Genomic DNA, 23112 nt, shown 5'->3' on the forward strand with positions numbered 1-23112 from the left:
TTTTTCTTTCTTCTTTTTTTTTTTTTTTTTTAAGATTTTATTTATTTATTTGACAGGCAGAGATCACAAGTAGGCAGAGAGAGAGGGCGAAGCAGGCTCCCTGCTAAGCAGAGAGTCCAATGCGGGGCTCGATCCCAGAACTCTGAGATCATGACCTGAGCTGAAGGCAGAGGCTTAACCCACTGAGCCACCCAGGCCCCCTCTACTCTTTCAACAGCAAATTCTGTGATCAAGTATTTAGAGTCTGACCTGAGATGTGCTAGAAATATAAGATACCTGCTGGCTTTTGAAGACTGAGTACAAAAGGAGCATACAATTTCCTTTTTTTAATTAAAGATTTTTATTTATTTGAGAGCAAAACCACTCATGCACGATCTGGTGGAGGGGCAGAGGGAGAGGGAGAGAGAATCTTAAGCAGACTCCCAGCTGAGCACAGAGCCCAGAAAGGGCTTGCTCTCTGGACCACCGTGAGATCATGACCTGAGCTGAAATCAAGAGTCAGATGCTTCACAGACTCAGCCACCCACGGGCTCCAGCCTAAAATATCTTATTAAGGATTTTTACATGACTTAGTGTTCTGAAATACTAGTGCTTATTGGGTTGAAAACATGAGTTAATTTCACTTGTTTCCTTTTCCTTTTTTTGATGTGGTTATTAGAAAATTTAAAATTTTCTCATTTTAATTTTAATGGCTCCCATTGTATTTCTAATGAACGGTGCTGGTCTAAACATTGCTACTCCTTGGAATGTGACCTGTAGACCAAGAACATCAGCATTATCTGGGAGCTTGTTAGAAATGCAGATTCTCTGGCTTTTCCCCAGATAGGCTAACTCAGAATCAGTAGGTTAACAAGGACTGCCCCCCCACTCCCCCACCCGCTCCTTCCCTCCCCCGCCTTCCCCCTGGCCCTACCCGTGATTCCTATGCACAGAAAAGTTTGAAAAGCACTGCCCTAGAGTTTCTGGCCCTCTCCCCCTTCTGCCTGTGCCCAGCACATGACCTTGCCTGATCTCAAATCTGAGGATTGGTGGGGAAGTAGATTGAGGATTATCCTTGCCTCCATCCTCTTCCTCTTTGGGGCAGGCCAGTGGTGGCGTGGGTGGGGATATAGGAAGTAGAGAAAGGAGAATGGGGGGGGGGGGATCCTAACCTGATTCCAGGCCACAGTTGCTCTCAGAGGGTGCTCAACACCTGTAAAATGGTGGTACGGGCTGAATTGTGTTCCCCCAAATTCATGTCTGGGAAGTACTATCCTCCCTCTGAAGGTGACTGTATTTGGAGATAAGGCCTTTAAAGGGTAAGTAAGGTAAAGTGAGGTCATCAGGGCAGGCCCTAATCTGACTGGTGTTCTTATATGAAGAGGAAATTTGGACACAGTTATAGAGGGAAATTATGTGAAGACACATATTGCACCAAAGGAAGAGGCCTGGGAAGAAACCAGTCCTGCCAACAACTTGATCTTGGGTGTCTCACCTCCAGAATTGTGAGAAAATGCATTTCTGTTGTGTAAGTCCCTCAGTCTGTAGTACTCTGTAACAAGCTAATGTAGATGTGATTCGGAACTTTCCCCCAGGTACCTCCCAGAGCGTGAGCTTTGTGGGAGACAGGGTGTGGTGGGTGAGAACTCCGGCTGCTCTGCGGGAAGGAAGGACAGAAGGCCCAGCTTAGGCCCGGTAAAAGCCAGCTGATAGAGTGCATTGCAAGGAACACTCCAGGGCACCAAGAACACTTGTGGGTTAAAGCCCCAGAAAAGAGCTTTTCAGGATGCGAGCAGGCCGTGAGGCCCTTTGTAGGGAGCAGAGCTTTCTGTGGCATTATTTCTGCTCACAGCCCTGCCTCTGCCCTGCCCTTCCCCCACCCGCAAGAGTCACGTTCATGTCCAGTTCCTGTGCTGGAACAATAGTGCCTTTGTGTGAGAGGGGATGCTGCCCTCATTGGCCCAGACACCTGTGCTGGTCATGTTGGCAGAAAACCTCGGGCTCCCTGGCTCTCTCTCCCAGGCTGGAGGCAGGCAGGGAGGGGGCTTGGATTGGCTGTGCCTCCTTCTGTACTGTGACAGGTGACTTACTTGCAGTATCTCATCCAGTCCTTTCAGATGTGAGGAAGAGAGGATCTTCCCCTTTCTTACAGAATAGGGAGCTGAGAGTTAGAGAGGTGGGAAGCCCTGCCCAAAGCCACACAGTTAGTGGGGAGTGCGGTCCTGGTCACTCTAAAGCCCCCTTACTGTGCAACACACAGGCTGGGTTCCGGCTTCCAGACCCTCCAGACATGAGAATGACACAGGTGTGGCTGCTCAGGAAAGTGACACCTGCCCCTGGCTTCTGGGGAAGATGACATCACCTCACTTTCCTGAGGTCAAGAGTCTGGTTACTGCCATTCCCTTTAGACCAGCAATAAATGTCCTGTGGGAGGGAGGACCCTAAGGAATGTCCTGGTCTCAACCTCTCCTTTGGAAAATAGGAAAACCCAGGTTGAGGGACATTCTGCTTCTTCCTTACAGTCACACAGTGGGAATGAGAGTGATATGACTTTCACGGGCTGCCCCACAGAGCTAAAAGCTTTCAGGTGTCCCGGAGCCAGGTTCATTCTTCAAAGAAGTGTCTCCCCGGTGGCAGTGGGAGAGTGGGCAGTGCCAGAGACGAAAGCTGTGAAAATAAATAAAATCCACCGAAGTAAGGTTTAACAATAAAAGGAAAAACAAACAGGATGTATTTCCCCCAAAAAAGGGACATTCTCATAATGAACCACAGTATAATGACCAAAACCATGAAACAATTAGATAATCTACAAACCTTTAAATTCCAGTTGGTTGGCATACAGTGAACTATGATCAACTACAAGCCTTAATGAAATGTTACCAATTGCAAGGGGCCGGGTTTTAAGGATTACTTTCCCCTCTCCTCCTCATCCTGTCTCTTAGACCTCTGAGAAAAAGAGAGACTGAGCAGGGGGAGGGAACTAACATTTTTGTTTGTTGTGGTTGTTTTGAACTTTTATTTTAAAAAAAATATTTATTTATTTATTTATTTGAGAGAGATCATGGAGGGGCAGAGCCAGAGACAGAGAGAGTCCCAAGCAGATTGCCCCTGGAGCACAGAGCCCATCATGGGGCTCAATCTCATGACCCTGAGATCAGGACCTGAGCCAAAACCCAGAGTTGGACACTCAACCAGTTGCACCGTCCAGGCACCTGTTTTGAACTTTAAATCTTCAAATGACTGCAAGTTCACAAGAAGCTTCAAGAGGAGTAATATATTTTTAAGCCGAAATTTGGGGTTTGAAATATAACATTTCATTGGGATAATTTAAAACCATATTTTTCCAAGGATGAATTCATGATTTTGTACCCATTTAATAAGCATGAAGTATCCTGGGCGTCACTTTTCTAGACACTGGGGATACAGAGAGTGAGCCGTTAAATTCCTACCCCAAACCCTACCAAGTTGGAATTTCTTCAGTGTAGACTCAGCTGGTTCTCCTTAACAATCTTATGAGCTGCCCAGATCGTATTATCTTTTTTAATTTTTTTGGCTAATTATCCTCACCAGCTTCTAGTGTCTACCTCAGTAGTGTGAAGTGTTCATATTGTTGTAAAGCAGATCTCTAGAACTTTTTCATCTCGCAAAACTGAAACTGTTCTCTATTCAACAGTAACTCCCTTTTTCTTCTTCCTCCCCAGACCCTGGTCAAGCATCATTCTACTTTGTGTTCCTGTGAATTTCACTCCTTTGATACGTCCTGTGAGTGGAATCATACAGTACTCGTCTTTTTGGGACGGGCTGATTTCGCTTAGCATAATGTCCTTTGGGTTCATCCGTGTTGTAGTGCCAGCATTCCCTCCTTTTTCAAGGCTAAAGATTATTCCTGTGTATGGCTATACAGACATATTCCTTCACTAGTCCTTGAAGATTTTGGTTGTCTCCACCTTTCGGCTGCCGTGAGCAATGCTGCTGTGAACAGGGGTGTACAAACCTGTGTTTGAGACCCTGAGTTCAATTCTTCCATATTCTTCCATATTTAGACCCAAATGTGGGACTGCTGGAGAGAACTGACACTGGGAAGGGTTTCTAAGTGCTAGGCTCGGTCCACGCTGGTGTGTACAACTGTAGGCCCAAAGGGTAGCCAACGGCCAGTCTAGGGGGATGAAGTGGTTTTCACGCAAACACAGGAAGCCCCTCACACCGCAGTACCCACTGTCCTGAATGGTAGGGGGCTTCTGTTTGTCCTTTTTCTCTGGACTCTTGCAAATATCAGTAGTGATAACGTTACCACACAAATGTGAACTACGGACAAGGCCTGAAGAACATTTCGTTCCACTATTGTGAACCTGTTTTTACTTGGCTGTTTCTTCTAAAGTTAATGGATCACCAGCTGCCCAGTATAGGAATCTAGTTGGTTGAAGCAGATAAGTAAGATTTGTTGTTTAGTAAGGAAGCCTGCGGCAGGGTGGGGAACACTGTTATTCGAGTCCCGTTCTTTTCCTTTGCATGTATAACACCCATTCGTGCTAATGGAAAACAGATGATGCATTCACTCAACAAGGGGGAGGCACATTGAACTGTCAGTGCCGCTGGGGAGAGACGCTCACACGGGCAGTTCAGTACGTGTACCCGGGATGCACACCAGGAGGCTCAGAAAGGCAAATGAGCACAGCCACATACGTTTGTCGCTGTCTGGCCCGCTCCCATAAGCAGCCAAGAAGGGAGGCTTTGAGGGAGAAGACGAGGCAAAGTCATCTGTGTCCTTGGCAAGCTAAAGGATTCCTTTCAGGAATCGTCTTCCAACTCAGCTGCTGTGTTTTAGCCACATATTACAGCTCAATATTGAGCCAGAAACGTGATAGAAGTAAAAGTTGCTTAAGAAGGGTCATAAGCAAGGAGCAGGCCTGGGCAGCTGACGGGCGTCCCTCTCTTCCAGCGGTTGTTTCTTCCAGTACTGGCCAAGTAGACCCATCCCACCCCTGCGGACTGCGGGTCAGGCTCCACACTGAATGCCTCCCATCTGAGTATTCTTTCCCATGAAAGCATCCTCATCACCCTCTCCCCAAAACCTACAGTTTTGTCTGTGCTCCCTGTGTCAGTTCCCAGGCAGTGTCAACACACCCCCGCCTGTCACTCAAGCCTGGATATTCCTCAGCTCCTCCTCCATCTACCCCAAACTGGGGCACTCCACTTCCTAATCTCTTTCACATGCAGTCCACTTGTTTCCGCCTGTCCCCACTGCAACTACCTGTTTCCAGGGCAATATAGCCCCTAGAGGGTCCTGCCTTCAGTCCTCCCCAACTCCATCATCTTTTTCTTTTTTTTTTTTTAAAGATTTTATTTATTTATTTGACAGACAGAGATCACAAGTAGGCAGAGAGAGGAAGGGAACCAGGAACCAAGCAGAGAGCCTGATGCGGGGCTCGATCCCAGGACTCTGGGATCATGACCTGAGCGGAAGGCAGAGGCTTTAACCCACTGAGCCACCCAGGTGCCCCCCATCATCTCTTTTTAAGTCTCTGCAGCACTCACCTGCCAGAGAGATTTTCCTACAATGAGTACAGTCCTTCCACTTCTGCTCTTCTACACTACCCATGATGTGAAGAGGACTTCTAAGCTCCTGCGTTCTCACCCCACCCCACCTCCACCTCCTGCACTAGTCAGGAGCTTTCTTGCTTGGTGCTCTCAGGCAGGCCCTTTGCCCAAGCTGCTCCTTCAAGCTAAAAAATCTGCCTGCCGCCCCCGACCCATCCCATTGCTCTTTGCTCTACTGTTAGTTGTTCAGTTAACAAATATTTACTGAGTATTTACTGCTTTGCCAGGCTGTGCGCTAAGAGCTGAGGTTTTGCAAAAAAGCCCCCTGGCACGTGGGACTTACATCTTGGGGGGGTTACCGACACCTCCCCTAGCACAAGGAGTGGGACACTTCTTGTGTCTTCATCTGCCTTCCAGGTGCCTCCAATGCAAAGACCTGCAGGTGCCTTGATTCTGCCACTCTGGCGCTCACTGTTCCCCTAACAGTAACCAGGGAGTGTTAACTGGTCAACACCACGCTCCAGCTGCGTTCAGGCCACATTACGCATGCTCTCCGCGGTTCTGAATGCGAGTGTGCACGCTGCGCCTCCCCGCGACTGGGAATGGGAACGTCCGAGGACTGCCGTTCCCTTCTGCCTTAATGGTACACCCCATGCGCATGCGCCCTGACAGCGGAACTAAGTCGCGGGTGGGGCGGGGCCTGCTGCGTCCCGTGACGGAAGGGCGGCGACGTGCAGTTGAGCGGGCTTTTTGGAAGTTTGTTGTGGCGGCGAGGCCGAGGTAACCGGGCGGAGGGGCTTCTCGCGCTGCCGGGGCGCAGGCACTCCGCGCCTCAGGGAGGGAGCGGGTCTGGGAACGCTGGAGGACTGCTGTTGCCAGCTGGCGTTCTGGAGGTTTCTCCGGCCTGTCTCCCGCCGCATCCCTCGGATTCCGCGGCTGCCACCTCCCGGGCGGGCTGCGTCCTCCGCCCGCCTGCTAGGGTCCTCTCTCTGTCGGGGTTCTGCTCCTGCGCCGGAGACCCCTCACCCCGTGTCTCCTCTGGGGCCGGGTCACGGCCCGCATCGCCAGCCGCCTCCCGTCCTAGTTTGTGTTTACGTGTTGCTCTCGGGGGAGTCCCGGCGCGAAGACCCGCGCGTTTCCCGTCCCCGAGCCGCGCTGGTCCCAGCGCCTCCAGACAAGAGGTGCTGCGCGCTTCGCAGTCGCCTGGTCGTTAGTTCCTCCTCTCCGGTTTTAGGCCGAATTTAGCAAATGGACCTGCTGAGATAGATTTCAGCGTGTTCCCCCTCTGGCTGCTCGTCTCTCTTGGTCAGTACGCCCTTTCTGCATTTTCTCTGCCCTCCCCGCTCCCCCCACCCAACCCAGGCCCTGACGGGGGCGGGAGTAGTAACTAAGAGCCTGCGGGTCTTGGGGTCTTGGGGGCTGGAGCTGGACAGATCTGGGTTTCATTTCTGTCTCTGCCACTACTGGCCTTCTAACCCTTGGGGGCAATTATGTAATCTCTCTAAATCCCTAAAGATCGATCTTCACCTATACTTTTTTTTTAAGGCGTTTGTTTATTTGACAGAGATGACAAGGAGGCAGACAGGCAGGCAGAGAGTGAGAGGGAAGCAGGTTCCCTGCCAAGCAGAGAGCCCGATGCAGGGCTCGATCCCAGGACCCTGAGATCATCACCTGAGCCGAAGGCAGAGGCTTGAACCCACTGAGCCACCCAGGCACCCTAAGATCTTCATCTAAATTGGAACTAATAGCACCTGCTTCACAGGGGTGGTCTGAGGATCAAATTAATGAATGTAAAGGGCTGGGCCCAGGGGCTTGCCATTAATTGTAAGGAGTTCAGTAATTTATTTGTTCAACAAATATTTATTGGGCTCTTGTTACAAGGGAGGTACTGTGATTAAGTACTGGAGGATCAGTGGTAAACAAAAACAGACATGCCTCCCCATCTTCATGAGGCTTGTAGTCAAATGGAGATAGTTCTTGATCTAGTAATTACAGGTGTCATGTTCAAGGTGTATGACGTAAGAGAAACTGCTGTTGCCTTGAAAGAATATAATAGGGGAGTATTTGGGGGCGCCTGGATGGCTCAGTCCCTTTCTGTTCAGGTCATCATCTCAGGGTGGTATGATGGAGTCCTGGTGGGACTGGGCGGGGATTTAGCTTGAAATTCTCTCTCTCCCTCTCCTCCTGCTCGCTTGCTCTTTCTCTCTAAATAAATCTTGAAAAAAAAAAAAATAGGGGAGCATTTAACCTAGCCTTAGCTTCTGGGGAAGGATAGATTGAGCTGAGATCTGAAGGATTTGTAGGAATTAAAAGACTGGGGGGTTGGGGATGAGAGGAAGGGTATGTATAGAAGTTCCAGACTGAAATTCAAGTGTAAGGGCCTGTGGCAGGAGAACTTGGGAGTTGGAAGGACTGAAAGCAAGAAGTATATAGTGATGAAGGGGACTTAGGTGTGGGCCAGACACTGCTGGGCTTTTTTTTTTTTTTTTCAATTTTTTCAATTTATTTATTTTTAGAAAAACAGTATTCATTATTTTTTCACCACACCCAGTGCTCCATGCAATCCGTGCCCTCTATAATACCCACCACCTGGCACCCCAACCTCCCACCCCCACCTGCTGGGCTTTTTTATCTTGAAGTCTGGATATTGGACCAATAGGAGAGCTGTGGAAGGGTTCTGAGAAGTTTTAAGGTGAGAATCAGAGGTGGAAGGAGAGTCAGCCACCCCCTCTGGTTTGTGTTTCGGAATGATTACTTTAGTTGCTGTGTGGGGGACAAGTTAGGAAGTTTTTGTAGTCATTCCGATGACAGATGCTGGTGGCTGTGGAGTGATGTGGCAGCAGTGGATCTGAGAAGTAGATTCGAGAGAGGTTTAGGGGGTGACATTGCCAGGACTTGTAGCGGATGTGAAGGATGAAAGTGAAATTGTTTAGAATGTCCTCCAGGCTTCTGGTTTCAGCAGCTGTGTGGAGGGTGGGACATTTTATGGGGATGGGAGACAAGAAGAAATACAGGAGGGGGAGCAGGTCTTCTTTGCAGCAGTCTGCATTTCCGCACTTCCCATAATACTCCTATAGCTGCTCACTAAATCCCACCTTCCAATAGGCTTCCGTTTCATCCCTTCCTTTCCACGCCCAGAGTCACCACAGGCTTTTGTGTCCATCACCAAAATAACCCTCCATAACTTCCTAGTCTCTGCTCTGTGTCCTTGCTCTCTGCCCACTTTAAGTGTTGATGCCAGATTGTTTGCTCAAACACTTAATTCTGTCCGAAACAGGCAGAATCTGAATCAGGTAGATTTTCTTTTTTTCCAAGAATTTTGGTTGTCATCATTTACAGAATAAAATCTGAATCCCTTAATCTGGCATTTAAGATCTTCCACAGTTTAGGGGCACCTGGCTGGCTCAGTAGGTAGACCATGCAACTCTTGATCTTGGGATTGTGAGTTCCAGCCCCACATTGGATGTAGAGATTATGTAATAAAATCTTAAAAAAAAAATCCTGCACATTTATTCCCAGCCTATCTTTCTAGCCTTCGTACTCATTGCTCCCCTACTTGAACTTCAACCTCTGTCCCTCATTTGCCCTAAATAGGTTTTTCAGATTCTTATATGAAGACCTTTGTTCATGACATTCTCCTTCCCAGTAGTGTATAAAGTACACCATCTGGCTGTCTTGACGATCTAAATTTAATCTCTAAGTTCCAGTTCAAGCTTTCTACTGGGAAGCCTTTTTGACTTCTATGCACACATTTATTTCATTAGTCTTGTTAACTTCTCATTTGTTTTTATACCATTTTTTTTTAATTTTTAAAAATTTTTTAGAGAGAGAGTGCTTCCAAGTGAGGGAAGGTGTAGAGGGGGAAGCAGATTCTCCACTGAACAGGGAGCCCAATGCAGGACTAAATCTCTGGACCCTGGGATCATGACCTGAGCCAAAGACAGATGATTAACTGACAGAGCCACCGAGATGCCCTGTTGTTATTCCATTTAATTGGCACTTTGTATTTACAGTGTTGTTGATGTATTCATTTATCAAATATTATTATAAGGTTATAATACATATTCTTATGTATATGTTTATAATTATTTGATATACTGTTATGTAGCAGTTTTGTTCTAGGCGGTGTGCTAGGTAGATGCTAAAAAAACATAAAAATGTGGACAAAAACTGTTGAACTACTTGATTAGAATACAGGTTTCTCATGTGAAAATTTCAGGGAATTCTCCAGATTATTTTGGTTCGGATAAGAATCACTTACTCATACTAATGAGAACCTACTGTGTACATGGTTTATAAAATGTGTGAAATAGTTAACAGGGAAAGAAAATAATCAAGCTTGTTTATTTCTGAAAGTATCATTCAGCTCTGACACTTTCCCTTACAGTTCCTTGGTATGTGCAAAAATGGACCAGAAAATAATATCTCTAGCAGCAGAAAAAACACCAGATAGACTGCAGAAATTTCTTCAGACCCTCAAAGAAGATGATGTAAGTATAAAGAAGCAAGTTTTGTTGAAACCAAATGTCAAGCATGATGGCAAATTCTTAGGACATGTTAGAAAAATTATTCTACCACTTCATCTACCTCCACTCTCCTTAGGAGACAAGGGTTTATTTGATAAAAATTCAAATGTAAAGAAATGGGGGAGAGGAAGAGAAACAGACAACAAATAGACATTTGTCTACAACTATATAACATTTAAACATTTATGCAACTGTATATACATAAACAAATTACCTTTAAGATTCTTAGGGCAATCCTATTTGAAGATAATATCCTGACTGTAATTATTGATGTGAGACATTTTGTCTATTGGTGCCCCTTTATTAATGTTTTCCCTTAAAGAAAATAAGTTTATAAGCAGTAAAATATTTTTAAGTTACTACTTGAATCTTCTTACTCTCCTGATATATATTTCCCTTTTTCCATAATAAGTGATCTCAGCTTATTCAGATTCCTGCATAGAAAGGAATCCCTGCTTAACATTAACCTTAAAAATTAAATATGTCTGACTTTGAGTATTATGTTTTTAAAGGAAATTTTGCATGCTTGTGTTATGGTCATTGAAGCTAGGTAAAATCTAGCTTGTAATCTCTGTTAATGTGTGACACTAATTGGGAGTTGATGCAGGGATGGGTTCTGGCTCTGTTTTTGATTGGTTGGTTGGTTTTTGTTTTTTTTTTTTAAAGTTATGTAGGATTGGTTTTTTAGTACCTTTTGAGACAACCCACTGGATGAGTTTCAGCTTGAAACATTCTATAGACATTTATGATTTGGTTAAAGCCAGCTTTTAATTAATGTATTGATTTAGAATTTGTGTTTTAAATGCTTCCAGAAGGAGTTTTAAGAGGTTTTAACATTATAAGTAAAACTAAGAACTAGAACAAAATTCATGATATAAGTAGATGCTGTGAATTACTTCTCTGATTCTTGCTTATCCCAAGGAAGGATCCCTATCTCTTGTTTTTTTTAAAGATGAAATGAGGTAATGCATATAAACCATCTAATAGGTACTGAATAAGTGTTAGCAAATTTCTTCACCAATGTAGACACAGTCTTCTGAACATTTCTGTTAACATTTCCCTAAAAGTTTTATACTTAAATTGAAGGACTTAGCATGACGTAGCATGTTTTCTACCACTAGAGTAGAATGGACTAACATTTCTCTTATTTCTCCATTCATGCAGAATCAACTTTTTGGCCACAGTATCATACTGTTGTCTCGTGCTCTTACAAGCAACCAAAAACTCCAACTTATTTTTGCATTTGTTGATATTAGGCTGATTTCCATCATCTCTGAATTCCTGTAGTTAAGTTTTTAGAAACCACCACATACAAAATTTTATATCTGTTAATTATCTTTTTAAATTAATTTCATTTCACTGTCAAGATCTTTTTGGATCTTGATTTTTTGACCAGTATATTAGTCATTTTTTAATATCTTCTACAAATTTGTTAAGTATTCTAGCAATATGTACATTTTTATTTAATAAAATGTCCATAGAAGGGGCGCCTGGGTGGCTCAGTGGGTTAAAGCCTCTGCCTTCAGCTCAGGTCATGATCTCAGGGTTCTGGGATCGAGTCCCACATCGGGCTCTCTGCTCAGCGGGGAGCCGGCTTCCTCCTCTCTCTGCCTTCCTCTCTGCCTACTTCCGATATGTCTCTGTCAAAGAAATAAATAAAATCTTAAAAAAAAAATGTCCATAGAAGATATGCTTAGAATAAAAAAGTATAAAACACAAAAAGAAGTCTGTGACAAGACAGAGTGAGATATCCAGTAATGGGAAAATTCATATTTGAAGATTTAGAGAGACTAGAGGAATATAAAAGGGACGTTACATTTCATACAACTATTTAATGTGATTTTTAACATATCCACATATGTGAGTGAAGAAATAGAATCCATAAAATAAGAAGGGATGGATTTGGAAAACAATCAGAAAACTAGAAGTGAAAACCTTGATGGTTAACAGTAGACAAAAAACACTGCTAAAGAGGAAATTAGTAGAAATGGAATATAGACTTTAAGATACCTAAACAAAACAAAGATTGCAAAGAGATGGAAAATATGAAGAGTATTTAAAACATGGGGAGAATACTTTAATAAAAGAGAACACATCTTCGGGGCGCCTGACTGGCTCAGTCAGTAGAACATGCAACTCTTGATCTTGGGGTTGTAAATTTGAGCCCCACATTGAATGTAGAGATTACTTAAAAAATAGATCTTTAAAGAAATACGTATATATCTTCTTAAACGTGTAAGGTGTTTGCAAAAATTGATTATTGTGTCCTATACTAGAGCACAAAGAAATCGTTGATGGGTCCCATAAGGTAGAAATAGATAAACCACCCTCTTTGATCACAACTCAGTAAAGACTAGAAATTAAAAATGAAATAAATAAAAAGGTAGTTTGTTTTTATTTGAGAGAGAGAGAGGAGAGGAAGAGGGAGAAAGAATCTTAAGCAGACTCCCCATTGAGCATGGAGTCCAATGCAGGGCTTGATTCCCAATCTTGTTTTTAGGATTGTGCCAAATCAAGAGTCAGCATTTAACTGACAGAGCCACCCAGGTGCCCCAGAAAGATTTTTCTACCTGGAAGTAAAATACCTTCTAAACAACTTTTTGATAAAAAGGAATATACTAACAGAAATCAGAGGATTTCTAGAAAAATAATGAGAACGCTACATATCAGTCTGCAGAATACTTTTTAAAATCACCAAAATCAGTTAAGAAGAAATAAATGAATAAAATTCTTGAAAGAGCAGCAAAGTAAACAAAAGAAAGACACAAAGAGGAAACCACTAAAATAAAACCGGAAACTTATCAAGTAGAGAACAGAAAACCAGTAAATCAAATTAATATATCAAAATCCTAATTATTTGGAAAAAATAGTTAAAACCATTATCTGACCAAGAAAGAAAAGTGGTAAACACAAATGTACAAAGTAAGAAATGAGAAAGGAAAATAACCTTTTTCTAAAAGATTTTTGTTTATTTGAGAGAGAGCATGAACCCAGGGAGGGGCAGAGGAAAAGGGACAAGCAGACTCCTCCCGGAGCCCAAGGTAGGGCTTGATCCCAGGACGCTGAGATCATGACCTGAGCTGAAGTCAGATGCTTAACCAACCAGGCCACTCAGATGACCTGGGAATAATTATTAGTGAAGAGAGAATATCAAATTTACTAAGACACTACTTTGTACACATGTATGCAAATAAATTTGAAAATCTAGAGGAAATGGATAATTAAGAGCATGGAGTTTAATAAAATTGACCCAGTTTGAGATGGAAAGCTTAATGAGACCAATTTACATAGAAGAAAAAGAGTTGAGCAGTTAATTTACACAGAAACACCAGGCCCAGATAATTTCACAGGGGACTTCCACCAAACTCTTAAAAATCAGAAATTAGAGATAGTCTCAATGCTACATAATTTTTTGACAGCATATATAACGTGGAAAAAAATGTATATACATAAGGAAAACTTCTAGATGCATAATGTTGATACTCTGAACCTGATAAAGATAGCATAGAAAAAGGAAATTAAAGGGCATCTTCACTTATAAACATTGATGCAAAAATCTTAAATACTAGGGGACATATTCCAGTATCAGATGAAAAGAAAATCAGTCATGACCAAGTGGAATTTATGCCAGGAATACAAAGTTGGTTCAGTGTTAGAAAGTATATTACTCAAAAGCCCCTGTGATTATCTTCACAAGTCAGAGAATGTCTTTGACAAAATTCACCCATTCCTGATAAAAACTCCTTGAGAAAATAGGAGTAATGCCTGTTTCCTTACCTTGGTAAAACCTATCCTAAAAAGTCAGCATCTTAATCGGAAACCCTAGAGGCATGATAATGAGACCACTGAGACCAGAAACCAGGCAGTATGTCTGCTCTTTCCACCGCGATTTAACATTGTCCCGGTCTGTTAGCCAATGCAGTTAAACTAGAGAAAACAATGAAAGGCATAGGATAGGCAAAAAAGATTAAAAACTGTCTTTGCAGATGTCGTACTAGTACACCTGGAAAACCCTGAGGAAGCTGTGGTCAGACCATCTACGGCAAGAAGTCAGCAAGGTAGCGGAGTATAAAAATCTGTAAAAATCCATAGAATTTCTTACACGTAGTAGAAACAAAGTTCATATAGAAAAATAGGCAAGAATATCTAGGAGAACGCTGAAATCGAAGATCTTTGAGGAAGGACCAGCCCTACCGGATACTGAATGTACCAAAAATCCTCTCTCATTCAGTGCGGTATTGGTGCATGAAGAGAAGAACAGGTAATGGAATAACAAAGTCTCTAAATAGACCCAACTATGTATAAAATTTAGTGTATGATAAAGTGGTATTCCGAACAATCGGAGCAAAGATCATATTTAATAAATGGTGTTGAGACAACTAGATAGCCATTTAGGGGAAAACAAAAAAAAGGTAAAATTGGGTATACTCTTTACATACTCCTAAAGAATAAGCTCCACATGAATCAAATCTAAATGTAAAAAAAAATTTGGGGTGCCTGCGTGGCTCAGTCTGTTAAGCATCTAATTTCACCTCAGGTCAAGGTCTGAGTCTTAGGATGGAGCCCCTCCCTACCTTTTCAGGCTCTTTGCTCAGTGGGGAGTCTGCTTGTCCCTCCCCCCACTGTGTGTGTGCTCTCTCTCTCAAAATCTTTTTAAAAAATTAAATCTAAATATTAGAAGAAAATGGTTGAAATACCTCTTTTTAATTTCAGTGCAGAGAGGGCTTTTCTAGGACTCAATCTAGATACAGTAGAAGATTGGTAAATTTACCTCCATATAAGTAAAATTTATGTGACCAAAAACACCATATACAGAATCAAAACACAAATGACAAATTGGGAGAACATGTTTGGAATGTATCACAGATAAAGGATTAATATCCCTAATTCATAGTAATTCAAAATAATTGGGGGTGGGGGGAAAAGCCCATAGAAAAAGAACAAAATGAATGAAGAGGATAATCACAGAAAGACATAGAAAGAGCTGTAAACACAAGAAAAGATGCTCCAGGGATGCTTGGGTGGCTCAGTTGGTTTAAGTCTGTCTTTGGCTCGGGCCGTGAACCCAGGGTCCTGGGATAGAGTCCTGCATGGGGCTCCCTGCTTAGTGGGGAGCCTGCGTCTCCCTCTGCCTGGTGCTCCCCCTGCTTGTACTTTCTCTTTCTCTCTGACAAATAAACTCTTGGGGGGGGGAAAAAAAGATGCTCCACTCATAAGAGAATAAAGATTAAAATGAAACAGCTACTATTTCTTATCTGTCAGAGTAGGGAAAAAAAATGAACATCTTGACTATATACTCTTGGTGAGATTGAGGAATCAGTGACTCATGCATTGCTGGTAGGAATGCAGAAATGGATAAGACCATGATTAGAATTTGATGCTATCTAATAAAACTACTTAAATACATTTTCCCTCAACACTCATCCCACTTCTAGGACTACCCTAAAGATGTACCTCCAACAACATGAAATTATATTATGCACGAGGTTGTTCTTCGACTCTGTAAAAAACAATGAACTTTAATAGGGACTGATAGTGATTTCTTAATACTAAGTTAAAAAGGGAAAATGAAAAATGTATATTATTCTACCTTTTATATAAGAAAGAAGGGAAGTAAAGTGTACATATATCTGTGTATGCTTACAAAAAGAAACTCAGGAAGAATTCCATAACCATACTGAAGGTGGGGAGGTGGGGAGAAAAAAAAAAGAGCTAATCCAAGTATTTGACTATATACCCTCTGTCTTGGGCAGAGGATTGAAGGAAGAAATACGAATAAACTGTGAACTTTTTAAAAAAGGATTATTTAATGTGATGATATGGTCAACGCGCTTCTGAAATGATTTTTAGGTGTAATACAGAGTTCAGTAAATATGTTGAGGTTGGGAGTCAGCATTTTTACTGTGGTACAAGGGATAAATACAGGATATAAGGTGGCAAGAAAGAACCCTGTGGGGATGAATTAGAAATGGAAGTGCTGGGCGCCTGGGTGGCTCAGTGGGTTAAGCCTCTGCCTTCGGCTCAGGGTCCTGGGATCGAGCTCCACATCGGGCTCTCTGCTCAGCAGGGAGCCTGCTTCCTCCTTTCTCTCTGCCTGCCTCTTTGCCTACTTGTGATCGCTATCTGTCAAATAAATAATTTAAAAAAAAAACTTAAAAAAAAAAAGAAAAAAAAGAAATGGAAGTGCTGATATGAACTTAATGACATACATGCATATCCACACACATGTATATTTGTATGTGTTTGCATATATGTATACATACCTGTGTGTGTGTGTGTTTTAAAGCTCTGTTCACTGAAAGAACTAAGATGTGGCACCAAAGATGCCACAGTAGTAACAAGCACAGCCATGAATTAGATCTTTGGTCTCTAATTATCATTCCCCACTAAAAGGAACCCTTTCAGAGAAATGGCTGATTTTAAGAGGGGTGCTTGCTAGATACAAAATGAGCCTGGAACATCTTGCTAAGCCAGAAAGTAAAGAAGTGCTCAGAAAAAATGATGAGGGCAAGTCACAAGGACATACGAGCTAGCTCGGACGGGTTCCATCATCTAGATCTGAGACTATTAGAACATCAAAATAATTAAGTTCAGCTATGAATTATAAGACATTGAAAAATAAATCTGTGACTCCATACTGATAATAAAAAAATAAGTGGGTAAGTGGGGAGAAGGACAGTCTCTTGCTTACTGTGCTAGCATTAGAAAATTGTTGCTTTGCAGCTGTCATGATGAATATTGGATCAGGCAAGAAACCAGTGGATGCTAAATCCAGGAAATTTTTTTGTTTTTGTTTTTTTGCTTTTATTTTGAGCTGCTTTTAGACTTACAGAAAAGTTGTAAAAATAATTCAGAGAATTTTGTGTATCCCTCCCATAGCATCTTACATAACCTTAGTCAGAATTTTTTTTTTTTTTAAAGATTTTACTTATTTATTTGAATCAGGCAGAGATCACAAGTTGGCAGAGAAGCAGGCAGAGAGAGGAGGAAGCTGGCTCCCTTCTGAGCAGAGAGCCCGATGCGGGGCTTGATCCCAGGACCCTGGGATCATGACCTGAGCCGAAAGCAGAGGCTTTAACCCACTGAGCCACCCAGGCGCCCCCCTTAGTCAGAATTTTAAGAATCAAGAAATTAACGTGGGCGCAATACCATTAGCAAACCTAAAGACCCTAATCAAACTCTGTATGGTGGTTTTCCCACTAATGTTCTTTTTCCCCCCCAAGAATTCCAGTCAGCATAATACACTGCACTTGTTATCTTTCCCTGATTTTCTGCAGTTTGCAACAGTTCCTCAGTTTGTGTTTCTCATGATCTTGATAACCCTGCAGAGTATTGATCAGTTATTCTGCTGAGTGTTCCTCAGTTGGTGCCTGTCTGGTATGTCTCATGATTGGATCGAGGTCATTCATCCCTGGTAGAAGGACCCCAGAAATGGTGCCTTGCCTTTTCCAAGTGTATTATATTGCTGGGCTCATGATGTCTATGTCATTCCTGGTGATATTGACTTTGATAACCTGGTAATGGTGGTTGTCATTGGACTTTTCCATTATACAAGGGGAAAACTAGATGAGGAGCAGGATATGTGCATGGTTAAAGTATTTCCCTACAAACTGCTCACTGTTTGTAACTATAAAGTGGGAAAATGAAGCAAAACACTTGGCTGAGTGACCAGAATTATTATTACCGGTGAGGGATAGATGGACATCCCATGCCTCTAGGTGTGACGCTATGAGAAGGACACAGTATCACCTGTGTTCTGACCAGGAATGCATAAACTCCGTATAATCATGAGGAAACATCAGACATTGCAAAATGAGGGCTGTTCTATTTAGGGGAAAAAAAAAGTCTGTGTCTGGACTGTGCCGTTAACTTGATAGTTGCAGTCTACCAATTAAAAGAAAGATGTTAAAGCCGTCTGAAACGACAAGGATACAAAATCTTATTTCGTTTACTTTTATGTTTTAAAATGCAGTAAAAAGCATAAAGTCAGAAAGGAAGAGGAGAGATCATGTAAGTGGAGGGCAGAAGGAGAGCAAGGGCCGAGGGAGTAGAAGAGTTACTCACTGAGCACCTGGACATTAGTTCTGTGTGTGTCATCTGCGTGACTCCTCCTAACTGTTCGTGGAGGTAGGGACATGGAGACACATACATTCGAATAACTTGACTGAGATCATGAAGCTGGTAAATGGCACGGCCAGGATTCATCATGTGATTCTAGGTCCAGTTTTCTTTTTTTCCCCATGCCATACTGCTTCCTAATGAAACTGAAATTGTTTCAAGAAGTGTCAGGGTTTCAATGTTTATAGCAGCAATGTCCATAATAGCCAGACTATGTAAAGAGCCCAGATGCTCCTTGACAAATGAATGGATAAAGATGATGTGGTATGTATACTCAATGGAATACTAAGCCATCAAAAAAAAAAGAAAGAAAGAAAGAAAAGAAAGAAAAAGAAATCTTGGCCATTTGCAATGATGTGGATGGAAGTAGAAGGCTCATATGTGGAGTTATAAATGAGGAACATTTATTTCTCATGGTTCTGGAGGCTAGAATTCAGAGATGAGAGTGCCAGTATTGTCAGATGAAGGCCCTATTCTGGATTGCAGACTTCAGTTGTATCCTCACATGGTGGAAGGAGCCAGGGAGCTCTCTTTATTGACTCATCTCATTCATGAGAGTTCTCCCCTTATGACCTAATTATCTTCAAAAGTTTCATTTCCAAATACTATCACATTGGGCATTAGGTTTCCAACATGTGCATTTAGGGGGGACGTAAACATTCAGACCACAGCAAAGTCCTACTAATTTGAGCTGTCAAATATATCTTTAGTCTACTACTTCTTTTTAAAAAAGTTTGCCAGGGCTGCCAACTATAAAAGTATTATAAACTGAGTACCTTAAATGATAAAAATTTATTTTTTGGTTGGAGATTCAAAGTCCAGGATCAAAGTGCTGGCAATGTTGGTTTCTTTAAGGCTGTGAGAATCTCATCTAGCTTCCAGGGGTTGATGACAATCTCTGGTGTTCCTAAGCTTCTATCACCCCGCTCTCTGCTTCGTTTTCACCCAGCACACTTGCACATCTGTCTCTGTGTCCAAGATTCCCCTTCTTATGAGGATAGTCATATTTGCACCAATTGTAATGACCTCAACTAATTACATTTGCAACAGCCCTATTTTCAAATAAGGTCACATTCTGAGGTCCTCTGTAGGTCAGAACTCCAATATTAATTTTTTTTTAAATTTTATTTATTTATTTGACAGAGATCACAAGTAGGCAGAGAGGCAGGCAGAGAGAGGGGAGAGGGAAGCAGGCTCCCTGCTGAGCAAAGAGCCCAATTCGGGGCTCGATCCCAGAACCCTGAGATCATGAGACCTGAGCCGAAGGCAGAGGCTTAACCCACTGAGCCACAACTTTAATTTTGAAGGGGGTTGGTGCAGGCACAGTCCAACCAGTAATATCTCCACTGCTCTTTGGGCTAAGCCACTCCCATCTCTCACTTTTGAACACTGTTGCAGTCTCCTAACATACCTCTCTTTCACTTTTAAGCCCCACCCCACCAGCCATTCTCTACAGAAGGAATAAGACTTATTTAAAGAAAAAAAGAAGAAGAAGAAGAGAGTATCCTGTCACTGTGCTCTTTTCTCTTTAGTTAGTTCTGTTGTACTTAGACATTATAGAGTGAAGATACAAATAAATTTCAGTCTTGACAGCCGTGCATCCTGTTAAGTTCTATGCTGTTCTAAGTCCGTGATATTTGTGATACCTGAAGTCTCTGAAGGGGGTGAACCTGACAGAGGATTCATATTGGGACTTTAGGCCATTGGGATAGCGAAATTGTTGCCAGAAACTTGAAGCTTCTTTTTTCTTTCATTGCAGCTGGCTAATCTCCTTCAGAATCAGGCCGTGAAAGGAAAAGCTGCAGGAGCGCTCCTGCGAGCCATCTTCAGAGGTAATCATTCATGCCACTTCTGCCCGCCTGGGTTTGTTAGATTGGTTTACTTTGGACACCTATTGCTGCTTTTCTTACTGTTTGAAGCCACACTGAGACTTCTCTTTGATTTTGGGATTTTTCACAAAGTCAACTAAGGCAAGCAGCCTCCTGTCTTACGGACTCAAATAATTTTACTTAAGGGGATTGAAGTGGATACGTGAGATTGTATCATTGGTTTGGGGGCCTATAAAGGATGTGTTTTCATGAAATGCACTTTGGTTTATTTGTGCTTTAAGAATTGTGGAGAAGAAAACAGCAATGTTTAGTACTTAACCTGTGCTTACTAACGAGGGGCAAAGGAGCTCTGGGGCTTAATGACTTGGAATATCTTGGTTGACTTCTATATTATGTTCCCACCAGCACTGAAGGAGGATGATGGTTTCTCCATATCCTTGTCAACTTTCTTACTGTCTTCCTCACTGTAGCCGTACTAGGGGGTGGGGGTGGTATCTCACTGTTGTTTTGATAAGCATTTCCCTGAGGGCTGATGATGTCGCGCATCCTTTCAGGTGCTTACTGGCCATTTCTGCATCTTCTTTGGAGAACTGTCTATTCAGATAATTTGCACTTTAAAAAATTGGGTTGTCCTTTTATTATTGAGTTCTATTAGTTCTTGATCCGTTCTAGGTACATGTCCCTTATTAAATACATCATTTGCAAACATTTTCTCCTCTTCGGGGTTGTTTTTTCACTCTTCTTTGATAGTATGCTTTGAAGCACAAAGTTTTTTGACGCCCATTTTATTTTCTTATAGTTTGTTCTTTGAGTGTTTTATCTAAGATACCATTGCTTAGTCCAAAGTTATGAAGATTTAAACCCATGTTTTGTTTTCAAAGTTTTATAGCCTTAGCTTTACATTTAGATCTTTGATCCATTTTGAGTTTCTATTTGTATGTGGTGTGATGTGGGAGTCCAACTTCATCTTGTCTTGTTTTCACTAGAACTCTTACTGAAAATCAGTTGCCCAGAAATGTGAGGGCTTATGTCTAGACTCAAGGTTCTAGTCTCTTAATCTGTATGTTTCCTTACATCAGCACCACACTGTCTTGATTACCATATTGTTGTAGTAAGTTTTAAAATCGAGAAGTTTGAGTCCTCCAACTTTGTTTTTCTTTTTCAGGATTTTTTCGGATATTCAGGGTCTCTTGTGTTTTCAGATGAATTTTAAGATTAGCTTGTCAGTTTCTGAAAAAAGGGAAGCTGGGGTTTTAGTAGGATTGTGTTGAAGCTGTGTATGAATGTGAGAACTATTGCTATCTTAGCCTAAGTCTTCCATTACATGAACATGGAATGTCTTTCCATTTACTTAGGTTCTCTTTTTTTCTTCCAGTGGTATTTTATAATCTTCAGAATATAAGTCTTATACATACTTTTTTTAGATTTATTCTTAACTATTCTATTTTTTTGATGCTATTGTAAATGGAATTTACTTAATTTAGTCATCTAATTGTTCATTGTTAGTATATGGAAATGCAGTAGACCTTTTTTTAAGATTATATTTTAAAATTTATTTATTTGGAGAAAGAGAGAATGAGCAGGTGGGTGGAGAGCCAGGCGGAGAGAGAATGAGAATCCGGAGAAGGGACTTAGCACTGAGCCCCTGCCGGGCTCAGTCTCAGGATCCTGAGATAAGATTTTATTTTAAAGTAATCTCAAAAGGGGCACCTTGGTGGCTTAGTTAAGCGTCTGCCCTCTGGTCAGGCCCTAATCCTGGGACCCTGGGATCGACCCCTGCATCAGGCTGGCTGCTTGGAGAGGAGTCGGCTTCTCCTTCTGCCTCTGCTTGCTGCTCCCCCTACTTGTGCTCGCTTTCTCTGTCAAATAAATAAATAAATAAAATCTAGAAAAAAAAAGTAATCTCTGCTCCTAACATGCGACTCAAACTCAACGACCCCTAGATCAAGAAGAGTCACATGTTCTACTGACTGACCAGGCAGGTGCTGCCCTCTAACAATTTATTTTTTTGAGTCTACCTTAGGGTTTTCTATAAACATGATTATGTCATTTATGAGTAGGGATATGTTTACTTGTTTTTCAAATTGGATGCCTATTATTATTTTTTTTAAGATTTTATTCCTCATTTTTTAGATTTTATTCATCAGGGAGAGAGCTTGACTGAGCGCCCCTTGGGATGATTTTTTGTTTGTTTGTTTTCATGTGCATATGTTAAATCTCAGTCTCTGGGCTGTCAAATTCTATGCATTTGGCAGTACTTCAGATTCTGTATGCAGCACTCCAGGATCCTGCAAGATAATCCCATCACCTGAAACCCCCCCAGGCCTCCCCTCTGCAGTTGCCCACTTCCCTTCCCCCAGCCTGTCAACCACTCAGCTGGGTTTTTTTGTCCCTACAGTTTTGCTTTTCCTAGAACATCTCTTGAATATAATCACACGACCTGTAGCTGGGGTTTGTGTATGTGTGTGTGGTGGTTGTATTTTGTTTTTGTTTTTGTTTTTAAAGATTTTATTTATTATTTGACAGAGCACAAGGGGGAGCAGCCGGCAGAGGGGAAGCAGAAGCAGTGTCCACTGAGGGGGGAGCCCATTGTGGGGCTCGATCCCAGGACCCTGAGATCATGATCTGAGCTAAAGGTAGACGCTTAACCGACTGAGCCACCCAGGTGCTCAACATGTAGCTGTTTTGATCTGTGTTCACTCACCTAACAAAATGCATTTAAGATTTTATTCATGTCATGTGAGTCAGTAGCTCTGTCCTTTTATCACCGAACTGTACCCCATTGTATGGGGGTCCACTGTTCATCCGTTCACCTACCGAAAGACAGCGTGGTTGCTTCTGGTTTTTGATGATGATGAGCAAAGCTGTGGTAAACATTGGTTTTCAGCAAATAGGTTTTTGTGTTGCCCTAAGTTTTAATTGGCTGAGGTAGATTACCTGGGAGTGCGATCGCTTCAGGGTCCTATGGCAAGTTTGTGTTTAACTTTATAAGAAACTGCCAACCTGTCTTCCAAAGTGGTCGCATCGCTGTGTGTTCCTCAGGAGCGATGAAGGAGCTTTCCCCGTGCTCTGCGTGGCCGCTAGCATTTGGCTGGGGAAGGGTTTCTGGATTGTAGCCGTTC

At 42.3% G+C, this 23112-nt stretch overlaps 1 protein-coding gene across 6 annotated transcripts in view; it reads left to right on the plus strand.

The window, feature by feature from the left end:
* The first annotated feature begins 6190 nt into the window (after positions 1-6190).
* FANCI (FA complementation group I) overlaps positions 6191-23112 on the plus strand; it is an 84697-nt gene continuing 67775 nt past the window's right edge. For 2 of the 6 annotated variants that reach the window (XM_082736064.1, XM_082736066.1), the window contains exons 1-3: positions 6203-6297; positions 9905-10007; positions 19921-19993. In XM_082736064.1, the coding sequence (XP_082592190.1) occupies positions 9924-10007; positions 19921-19993 (157 nt within the window). In that variant the 5' untranslated portion in view covers positions 6203-6297; positions 9905-9923. Of the gene's footprint in view, positions 6823-9904; positions 10008-19920; positions 19994-23112 lie in introns of all 6 variants that reach the window. The other 4 variants (XM_082736063.1, XM_082736062.1, XM_082736065.1 and 1 more) reach the window with 4 other exon arrangements.

The sequence above is a fragment of the Mustela nivalis genome, assembly GCF_964662115.1.
Source record: "Mustela nivalis genome assembly, chromosome: 6".
NCBI lineage: Eukaryota > Metazoa > Chordata > Mammalia > Carnivora > Mustelidae > Mustela > Mustela nivalis.